The sequence below is a fragment of the Chelonoidis abingdonii genome, chromosome 1, assembly GCF_003597395.2.
Source record: "Chelonoidis abingdonii isolate Lonesome George chromosome 1, CheloAbing_2.0, whole genome shotgun sequence".
Lineage (NCBI taxonomy): Eukaryota > Metazoa > Chordata > Testudines > Testudinidae > Chelonoidis > Chelonoidis abingdonii.
In genome coordinates, this window is record NC_133769.1 from 64,793,067 (window position 1) to 64,804,936 (window position 11,870).

At 41.1% G+C, this 11,870-nt stretch overlaps 1 protein-coding gene across 1 annotated transcript in view; it reads right to left on the reverse strand.

The window, feature by feature from the left end:
* Positions 1-741: 741 nt before the first annotated feature.
* Positions 742-11,870, reverse strand: part of PPM1H (protein phosphatase, Mg2+/Mn2+ dependent 1H) — a 216,135-nt gene continuing 205,006 nt past the window's right edge. The window contains exon 10 of the mRNA XM_032780556.2: positions 742-6,216. Within this exon, the coding sequence (XP_032636447.1) occupies positions 6,069-6,216 (148 nt within the window). The 3' untranslated portion in view covers positions 742-6,068. The remainder of the gene's footprint in view (positions 6,217-11,870) is intronic.

An 11,870-nucleotide genomic window follows, 5' to 3' on the forward strand; every position in this document is an offset into this window, starting at 1 on the left:
AAATCTGCTCAGGGACAGAGGCTGCTGCCTTGTCCTCTCCACATTGAGGAAGGAGTGGACTGTGTAATACACATACATTGGGCAGGCTTTTGACCAGGACAAGACACTATAGTTCTGGATTCCTAGGCTAGGGAAATGGAGGGAAACCGGCTGAAACCTCTATTGTTGGTTCATAAGTGGCTAGTGAAAGCATTCATGTAACTGCAGCTGGGTGTCTCTCTGCTTGCGTATGGCTGTGTAGGTGCAAGCCCTGGAGAGGACTGCAGCTTGTCACACTATCACAGTGAGTGAGGGAGCCCAGGCTGGTGAGACAGAGGGCTCAGTGATACCCAGTTCCAGGTGCCCCCCCTGGGGAAGTATGTCACACTTTTCAAAAGTCACTTCACGTCTAATTTTCATATTCACTTGCTACCATTTTCCATTTGCCATAAACTGAGTTGACGATTGAGCACTTTGCAGAATCATCCACTCAGTGGGCCACAGCCTGACAGACCACGACTTAGAGATCCACTGAGGCTGAGACCAGATTCTCTCTCATAGAAACCGGTGACCATGCCTTTGCTTCACAAGAGCTCCCTAAATTCCATTGAGATGTGAGACTATTTGGCAGTGAATCATCCCATCTCTTGTAAGACACAGCATGTTAACAATAGTCATTACTAGCCAATCATCAACTCCACAGTAAAGGAATTTGGGACAGTAATCTCCATGACAATGACAATCAAAATAAAGTGTTATATATGTAATTTATTTTGTATTTTAAAACTTCTCTGCGCATACATTTCTTCAGCATCCTTGTTTTTTCATTGCACTTAAGTTTCAAAAAAACCCCACAAAATATATCCCTTTACTAAACATTTTTTGTTCTCAGGTTACAAAAAAGGTAACATTTCACAGTCACAAAGCAAAAGTACATTGGTCCAAAACATCTTCATCCAAAAGTTTCTTCTTTGTTTGGGCTATACAAAGTCTAGACAATCAAACATTCCTCAAAATATGCTAATGACGGAAAGTGGCGGCTACTGAATGGAAAACACCAAAAAAAGTAGTAAAAGTACCCATGGAAGAACAAAAAAGGTGGAGGTTGACAAGGGAGCCTCCTTCAAGTACATCACAAGTAAGAAAACAGCAGCAGTTACAGCATTTTTGGTCACTGTCTATATGATAGCCACATTAATATAGCCACATCTAAGAGCCAGATAGAACAAAAAGGTTATTTACACATCTAGAATGTTGTGGAAACAAAATTACCAGAGTCTGGAATTCATGTTAGATAGAAGCCATGATGTCACGTGTGCAAAAAAAAGCAAGAACAAATGTGACAGAGTTGGCGGGGTTGCGTAGTGTCCTTTAAAACCAAGTCTATGTACAAGTACAGTTCAAAGCCAAGACCCATCCAGATATGGTAAGTGTTGTGCTTCAAATCAGCATGGAGACAGGGCATAGCTACTACAGTAATTCAGAGACCTCTTTAGTCGCATCTGATCATGTAAATAATTTCTTGCAAGTCCCATGGCCTAAAAACCACTTTTGCTTTACAGTCAGCCTTGTCGCTTTTCAATTTGTTTTATTAGGAAATTTCTCTCTTTTCTGGTGCAGGGGCTATTGACAATCAGCTTTCTCAGGTGGTATGATTATGTATTCACTCAGAGAATGTAACTCCGTTGGTTACCTAAAGAGACGTGATAGAAATGAAATATCTGGGCTTTTCATTAAATTAAGCAAGAGAAAATTTTGGCCACATAGGCAGGAGAAAGTTTGAGAGACAGCTATATTAGCGTATGGAATAGTATTCAAAGGAGAACAGAGGAAGTCATTTTGCTTGGAATGTTTAAAATAAGACTGGAGCAAGCACTTGGAAAAAAAGCTTTAGGGAGTTATCCAGCATTTGCAGAAGAGATAGACTGGACGGTTTATTAGACTAACAGAAATTATATATGGAAAATGACTATGATTTGATGACTTGCCTGGTTTTGTAAATAGTACTGCTTGATTGGAGGGGGATAGCATTGTGAAGCAGCATTATTGATCGGCACAATAGGATTATTACCATAGCTGATCATTCCTAGACAGTCCAATTGCTGCATATCAAATATCCTATCAGAATGAGAGCTTTTCTGTGTGCTGATCCATTATGGGCGCATGTGTGTATTGGGAGTGCAGGGACTGAGATTTGCTGTCCTAATGGAACATGCTTATTACTGAAGTAGTGCCTTTAAGGCACAAAATGCTCTTGCTGGAAAATGGCATGCACACAACAGTGCTCATAAGTGGGAAGAAAATTTTCAAAGCTTTCTACTCGCCTTCAGAAATGTTTGCTGCTGTGCCCCATAATATGCTGAAATCTACAAAGGGAAGCAAGAGTCTGTGATAAAAAAGATGTACTTCAGTATCTTTTCAATAATTCTCCCCCATTCCCAAAATATTCCTCCACCTCTTAAAAGCATCACTTTTTGGAGAAAAGTATGGAATGCTACACAGGGGTGGTAAGAAGGTATTTATTCTGAGGTATAGGTAAAAGCCAGAATAATCAGAGGGAATTATACTGGGCAGACATTTCTAATGAGGAAAGCATGTGCATGTGCTTTGAATGAAAAGCAAAACAAAAAACACCAGCACAATTGCAGTAAACTTATGTTTGACTGGGAAGCTTTTTATTAAACTAGAACATCCTCAGAGCTCATTAAAACAAGGACTTGACTGCAATTCAGTTTGCACAGAATTCAAGAGTCTCTGCTTTCTTTCTCAGTGTTCTGACTGACGTGCTTTTGGCCTTTCCAGGAAGTGCTCTGGAAGCCAACCCCATGATCTAGAGGCGCAAGCTGCAATGGGATGAGGTGATTTGTGGTGGAAGGTGGAATGAAAAAACAAGGAACCCTACTGAGCTCAATTCACAAATAGCAATAGCAATGCTGGGAAGATTTTGCTAAGAGTCATTTTGCTACTTTTGATTTATGCACCTTACTGTTGGTGCCAAACACTTAAGGTTGCTTTTTAAAAGGTGGTTAAATGGGAAGGTATATTTTCCATTGCAGTTTAAGGACAGTAATATTCTAAATCTTGTTGTAATGCAGAGTCACATATTGCACTGCTGATGAATGAGTTTCAATTAAAAGATCTTTCTTCTTCCTGTCTTCTGAATGATGGCAGCTGTAGACACCATGTTTGTAACTAAAATCAAGGAAAACACACGGGCATTGGATTTGTATCAATCAGGCTCACAGCGGGTACCATAGGCATTATCATGAGATGTACCATTGCTCCCTCCTGTTAGTATTGCTCAAAAGGATTTGCCATTGTTTCCCTCCTGATTTAAGTGAACTGAATCACTGAGGACTACACAAAACCCATGAAAAAGTACATGGATAAGTTTACTAGGCCAAACAAAGAAAAAATAAATAGGTGCATGAGGAAAAAGCTCTTGCTTGAACTGTAAAACCTATGAGAGATTATGTGGAAAACGTTCTAGACTCAGTGAGATTTCAAATCTGCATCTCTCTTTCCATTTGCATAAAGAAAAAGGGCTAAGGGCAGAAAAGGTAAAGCACAGCGATACATAAGCAGATATGCTGCTGCTTTATGGAGGCTCTGCATTGTGAAACAGCTGTGTTTTCTGCAGTGCTCTCACATGCAGGCACTGTGGAATCCACGGAACAGTGTGCAGGCTACAGTCATACGCTTGGAGCATGTTTGAGCCAAATTATCCTCTCAGCACTGCCTCATTTCAGCTTGGAACTCCTGCTTGCCAGTGACAGGGAGGGGCTTTTAAGTCCGGTGCACTGGGATTGTTGTACCTGCACTTCAAGGTGGCATAGCAGCCCTTGTAGTGCCGTGGAATGAACTAAACACCTGTTGAGCTTCACTGAGAACACATGGTACCTTGTTTATGAGCACACAATAAATTACTCAGTTGGAAGGCTCCAGGCCTTCCAGAAGAAAATGTGACCACCTAAGGGAATGCAGAGGACACAGCCTCCGCTTGTTAAAGCTAGCACTTTCTCCTTCGGGACAAACATACCATTTGTGAGGTGTCTAGTTAGCGCTCCCATATTTCTATGATTATGTCAATTGCGTTTCTCCTAGCTAGCCAATTTTATTTACAAACTGGCATCAGCAGCTCCAGCAGTACACTGTTAGGGGGCTCGCTAGACATGAGGACCCACCTATCTGTTAGCAGATTCTGAAAAAAGGACTGAAATTGCTGGCAGTGAAGACAGTTCTGTGTTTATAGACCAGTAACTGCAGCTATGTCTGCATTGCAATCCGAGCTGTGCTTTGCAGTTTGTGAAGCCAGAACCATCTAACTAGCCCAGGTCCCAATAACAGTGAAGCTGCAGCAGTGTGGGTGTCAGCACAGGCTGTCCAAGCTCCTCGGGACCTCTGGGCACACCCTGGCATTGCTAGCCCACACTGAAGCTCACTCTGTTTTTAGTCAGATTAAGGATAGTGCAGGTACGGCTACATGAGCTGCAAATCACACCGCCAGTTACTGCACTACACTGGCTATGTCTACACTGCATTTTGCCTGAATGGTTTCCTGTTGCACTGTTGCTTCTATGCTGGTATCTTATTTAGAGAGATTTTTTTTTTAACATCAGGTGAGTACAACTGGCAGAGGAGACCAGGCAAGCCAAGGACTTCCACTAACATGTTAATCCTCTACCCCGGTATCAGACAGTGCACAGTTATGAGTGAGTTGCCACCTTCTGACGATGGGGGCAGGGCAGAGGGCTTTTATAGTGAATAATAAGGGAGACAGAAGTGAAAGCGTTTTCACGAAGGTTGCTATTGTGTTTCTGGGTTAATAAGTAGAACAATAACGTTTACCAAAGACACCTAAACTCAGAAGACAAAATACATTTACTGAACACTGATTGCTAAGGTGTATGTCCAGTGATCTTTTCAACAGGATGCATGATAAAGCACACAGAACCAGCCAAAGAATGAAAATCCTAGGTCCCAAAAGGTACGTCTACCCTCCAGCTAGGAGCCAGCCTCCCAGCCTGGGCAGACGGACTCAAGCTAGAGGGCTAAAAATAGGAATGTGGACATTGTGGCTCAGGCTGGAGTTCAGCCTCTCAAGCCCACAGACCTCTTAGACTTGAGAGCCCAAGCTCCAGCCTCAGCTGAAATTTCTATGCTGCTAGTTTTAGCGCACTAGCTCGAGCCCCGCTAGCACGAGTCAGTCTACCTGAGCTGCAGGGTAGCCCTACCCAAAAAAACCTTGGCTTCCAGAGGAACTCTGCATCAAGTAAAGATCTGGTACGTCATGGTTACACATCAAAGGAAATCTTGACAAACAATTCCTGTTGCAAGATTTATTCTTGTACCAACACAATGTGCCTTACTCGCCAAGGCAATTTTTGCAGATGGCTTGGCTGTGGTGGGTTAGACCAAGTCACAAGGACAGTCTTGGTTTTGCCACCAAAACATGTTAAATAAGGAGCTGTTAAGTTTCCAGAGTGTTCTGAAGGGGGTTTAAGTGGGAAAAATGAGAACTCAATCACATATGTACAATTTTTGGAAGTTCTTCATGGAAAAAGAATGACAATTACTCGTAATGACCAATAACACCAAGTGTCAGCTCAAGTTTTAACTTTTTTTTTTTTTATGACCCATCCCAAGGACATGACTTCAGTCATCTTGGGAATGTTGAGAGCCTCACTGGCTTTCAATCCTTGTTTCTATTTTCAAAACTGAAAATAATCTTTTTCAGTTTACCATGTGGCTTGAAACAACCAAGTCCTGTTTCAGGTCACAATGGGGTCTTCACATGGAGGGACAATACAGGGAACCATCAATCCATAATATATTAGCAGCATTTAAGTTCCATTCCTGTTAAGCACCAAAAACCATTAATATAGGGAAGCTGTAACCTTAAGAGATGCCTTTAATCGTGTACAGTATCTGTGCAGAGCCCTACCTTTTGGGCAGAAACATCACCTTCCAGCATGAGTTTAGATTAAATTACATCAATCAGAGCTGTCCTGGTCAGATCTGAACATCACATCTTTTCCAAGGCTCTTCCTAAAAAGACCACCCTCCCATTATCATTGTCGGTGCTACTTTCATGACAAGTTGTTTCCATGTATTAAAGGAATGACATAGACAGAAATGTCATCTCCTGAGCCCAGTCTGTCATTGGATATTCTCCAGCCTCTGTCCTTCAGCACTCCCCTGGCTCGCATCACCAGGTCCTGAGCTGCTAACGTGTATCTGTGGAGGAGGAGGAACACAGTTACATTGCAGAAATGGAACATGCAGAGATCACGGTTGCTAGTATTACGAAGAATTTGTTTTCATAGCTCATGAGATTTACATTTGTGAAATACAAAGACAAGCTGTCAGATCCGTTCATCAGCAATCAAAGAACAAGTGTTGACTACTAATAAAAATTATTTAGAACCTGAGATCTCTAAGCATTTTACAAATTTTAAAGCATTAGGCCAAGTTTTTCACAAGCGACTAGTGATTTTGGGTCCCCAATTCGAGACACCTTAAGTTCGCCCAATTTCCAGAAAGTACTCAACATCCCTCAGAAAATTAGGCCTTTGTAAGGGGTCTTATGTGGAGCACCCCAAAAAATCACTAAACCCTTTTTGAAAACCTTGACTTTCAGTGTCAAACACCTCTTTAAAGAAGGTTAAATAGTAGTATTTTCACTTCAAGACGCATAGTGAGTTGGTTACAAAGCCAAAAATAAAATCCAGGAACTCCCTGATCTTTACTTCAATTTATACCTTACAACAAAAGGATGAATTGTCAGTTTCCACTAAAACAGTATCCTGTTTTGAAACCATTATTATTATTTTAAAACTGACAAAATACATAGAGGTTATATAGTCAGATTAATGAAATCAGCAATCTCTTCAGATTCACAAATTCAGTGAAGACCGTTCCAAAGTGAGATGTCAGGTGCTTAGTGTTTTGGAAATATTTGCTAGTCATTTCATTAAGTTACAAAACTGTGCAACGGAGCAGCACTCCATTGAGCTGAGCTGCACTGTATTTATTGCAGATATTTGTTGTCCCCCAGCTTCATGAAACAGTTGAGAAACAATGGACACTGCTCTGGGGCCCAGAAGCTCAAAGGTGGCACATAGCCAATCTTGCACCCGGCAGCTCTTGTTCTGCATGTTTCTCTAGCAGAACTCAGTCAGGGCCAATATGTATAACTGAAATGTTAGAGAGACACAGTGGGGGAGGTAATATATTTTATTGGACCAACTTTGTTGGAGAGAGAGACAAGCTTTTGAGCCACGCAGAGCTCTTCAGATCCCAAAGCAGGAAAAGCTCTGTGTAGTTTGTCTCTCTGTCCAACAGAAGTTGGGCCAATAAAATATATTACCCCACCTATCTTGCCTCTGTAATATCCTGGGGCCGACATGGCTACAACAACACTGCACATAACTGAAATGTTGTCAGTCCAATGATCATATGCTCAGCTATGGAGGCCTGCAGTTTTGCACTAAACTAAAACGTATCTACAAGACACTTAGAGGAATGATCACAATAACAAATCCCTAAATGGCTAACTTGAGATTTTGACAGGACTGATTCTACCTTCCAGAAGATTATGACATAACTGATCACAATGGCACTGGAGCATCAATGCAGGACACTTCCGTTTCCAAGAGAAAGCAGCTCACTTACAATTTCTCAGATACTTAGCCCTCAGTCTGAAAGATCAGCTTCTTAGTAGTGTTATTTTTACAGCACGAGTCCTTGCTCAACTCTAACTCTGGTGCCAGTGCAATATTTACCATGAAGAATTTCCCACATAATCCTAGTTGCATTAGCTGGATCCACACTTCCATGACAATGTACATTTTCACCCATCACAAGGCTATCTCAAAGCTGATAATATTTCCCCAGCGCCTGTCTGCTTCTGCCTGGAAAGGGGCAGCAGGACGAGTGTGCGTGTTTTGGAGGTGGGACGGCATCCAGGGGTTATATAATAAAATCAGCACCAAACACTGACCCAAATATACAAGGAATAGGAACCAAGGACTCTGGCATCACGGCAAACCCCACAGACCTCAGGTACATCACCCCAGCAACTGTGAGGAATCACTTCCAAGAAACAACAAAGTACAAGGGACAAGGCCCCAAACCAGTTCTAAGGGCAGCACTCCAGAGAAACCTTTTAGGGAAGTGACCTGCACCAGAACTCAAAGGACAGAGCAGACACTTCAAATGATCATAAATGGCAGGGCGCTCATTACGCAAGAGATGGTTGCTACAGGGTTTGAGGTTAGAATAAGGTGAGAATGCATTATTTAATGGCACAAAGCTTGAATCAGAAAAGATTGCATGTAACTGGTGAAGATGAATACTCAAGAAACAACAGTGGTCATTATTATTGTTTTTCATTTTAAACACTTGTTGGTATCTCAACCCTCCAGGAAATATTAAAAATACACTACACAATGACTCAGCAGTTGGAAGGGATTTTTAAAATACAATGTAAACTTCACTGCACGGTAAATGGAGATTGAAAATCGGAATGTAAAGGAAGGATCAATGTCAAATGCAAATAACGGATTAAAAGCAGAGAACAGTGTGTTTTGGCGATGCAGTGAGAAACTGGTAAGATTTTCTAGACCTCACTAGTTTTAATAAGAGATTTCCTCTCTGTGATAAGAAAGGGGTCTAAGGGTCATTTTACACAAGTGAAGAGACAATGAAATAGGCACAAACTCTCTCAGACACACATACACGCTGCAGTTGCCAAGGTCTGTTCTATAGTAAAGACCTTGAAGAATAGAGAGAGGAGATAACAAGCAGCACTGACCCTATTGCCCTAATACAAAGAAATACACATTCGTGTGCCTCAACTTCCATATACCAACATGCAATGTGAGGCTAAAGAACAAATAAATTCCACATGGCACACCCAGAGTTTGTATCAGACATGCGGTGAATAAAAACAATCAATGAGAGTTGCAACTAAGAGCATATTTTCAAGGATTTCTCAATTTTTGTCAGAATTTAGAAGAAAACAGCAGCAAGCCAGTGAAAGGGAAAGTTTGTCTTTCACCTCTTCCTAATTTAGAAGGGCTTCCCGTAATTCAACACCACAAAGGAGTCACTATTGCTTTTAAGCTGCTGTATAAAAGCTGAAGGGCTTTCCTGTTCAAACCGGTGTTCTGAAATGACAAGATTACAAAAGCCTTCAATAAGCCAGAGATTCTCACACAGACAGAATATGAAATACACAAGAAAACGAGGATGTTGAAGCTAAGAAAACAGAGTAGGTAGAGACAGAGAGGGAACATATTCCTCCTCCAATGCAGAGTTGAATTAGAGCACTGCTCTTCAGCTGGGCGTCAGAGGAAATGGGGTGAATTTCTGACACTTGGAGATGAATAGCAACAGCAGCCCATTATAGAATGCTTTATCCACTAATGCTGTGAACTTGGGATTCAACTGTCAAGACAGCATTAGAGAACTGCTGAAGTAGTCTTAAAGTACTTCTTCCCAGCGACGAGCTGCACCGGATTGCAACTTTTGTTATTTGAGAGTATTTTTTCCCTCCCGCTGAAGCTTTCAGTATTGATCAGCGGAGTACTGCGAAGAGAAATGGCTGCAGTGGGGGAAATACACTCTTGGCAGACTGTATGGCCTGTCTGGGCTGCTTCCCAGGGATCATGTCATCTGTTTTGGGAAGATGCAGAGCATCAGCTATAACACATAATAATCCTGAGGCGTAGTCTTATGTCTCACTCTGTCCTCTGTTGTTTCTCTTTTCCTTCCCTTTTGCCACATAAGGGCTTTCCCATCATCACTTCACTGTGTTTAAAATTAGGAACACTGTTGTGTAATTTCCCTTGCATGGCAAGTCGGAGGACAGCAGAACATCAGCAGGCTTATATTTACATATAGGAGATGACCTCTGTTAGAGCCCAGTGACCTATATTACAGTGGGATCAGGATGAAGACACTGTGCTAATACTCTAAAGGACACTTGAAATAAAAAATGAAGCCTTCAGATTCAGCCACACAACTTGGAAGACATTCCAGATGATGACCACAATGACAGGTACCACATGACAATGCAAAACTTCTGCAGTTTATCTCATGAATCAACCGCGCTTTCCATGTGATTGCACCACCATAGTTTTTAAAAGAGGAGATAGAACCAAAACCTCATATCAAACTATGCCTGAAACAGGAAAGCTTGGATTTGAAATTCACAGGAGGTTCCATTTTTGTAATGGGATGAACTAGAACCTGAATCTGAATACTGCTTTATTCTAGGAAGAGTGCATATAGGTATTTTGCAGTTTGGGCCCATCTTTAGGATTCAACAAAGAATTATGCATTTATATAAATAACAGAGACATCAAGAGTTCCAATACTAAGAATTAACAAACTAACAAAAGCCCCAAGAGTTTTGGAAGAGATGTAAACTGTCATGTGTCAGAGCATAAGCCAACTTCTAATTAAAGGATGTTAGTAAGAAACCATTACTGTGGACAGTTGATTCCATAACTGCTTACTCTAGTGTTTCTTGCATCTTTCTCTAAAGTTACTGTTGGAAACTAGGCTAGATGGATCACTAATCTGACCCAACATGGAGGTTCTTATTATGACCACAATGTGGAAGGTATTACAGGATCCATGCAGTTTCTCCCATGGGTCATTTCCACATTCCCAGTCATTTAAAAATTCAAGTTGATGAATTTACCATAGGCTGTGTTACTAAACTTATCAAATAACTTGGAATTTTGCTGGACAACATTATTTTAAACATATTTGTAAACTGATCAATATGTAAGATCTTTCCTTAACAGACTACTCTGAAGAATAGGACACTGTTTCATAGTCAGGACTGCTATACAATCATGAATCCATTAGTTATACTTCATTTGGACTACTGTGAGGCAATTAGGTAAAATCTTTCACACAGTACTTTAAATCCTTTAAATATTCTTTATAACCAAGCAACAAGAGCAATTCTGCAAGGTAATTTTTGTAAATATCATTGTAAGCCATATGAAAGACTGTTCTAATTACCTCTTGCAAGCTGGCATGAAAAATGCCTTGCCACTATTATTTATAAGTCCCTAAATGATCTGGCACAAAATTGCTTAAAAGAACAAATTAACATTCACTTCAGATGTGCATTCATAGAACACCTGGTCAAACACTAATAAATGTGTTTGTTCTGAGACTTAAGTAAAGAAGGGCCTGATTCTGGTGCAACTTACACTGGAATAGATGGGGAATAACCTCACTAAATTTAATGGCATTAAACCAATGTTAGATGGATCAGAATGAGACCGAGAAAATCTGCTTTTCTTCTTAGGATTCCTAATCTTTTGTATACTGTATAATAACCTCTACTAATTAGTTCAGCTAACTCACTGGTGACATTTAACATAGAATCTTCATTCTTAGTGCAAGAAATGTGTGGCAAAGCTACCTCAATATCTGCCTGTATCCCACTTCAAAACTCTCCTTTGTCATGATACCTACAAAAAACTTGACCATGATTAGGCTGCTGGCATGCACAGACCAGTGCCGATCATGCAGACCAATTGTGTTTATTGTTTACTCGTACTCCTCCAACCGTCTAATCCATCATCTGGTGCATCTTGTCTTGTATTTAGAGCGTAACCCCCTTGATACAGGGACTGTCCCCTTTTTTGTTCTGATTTTGTACAGCACGTATGTCGTAGCTTCCTACTCAGATTTGAACCTTAGCGTTCATAAACTGAGAAGCTAGCATGAAACTCCCCCAAGCTTATTACCAGCTTGGATCTGATCTCGCTGCCACCAGCCAGGAATTTCCAGGGCCTGACTCCCTCTCTGGTCTCCCAAAACCTTCTCTGGGGGACCCCAAGACTCAGAAACCCTGAGTCTCA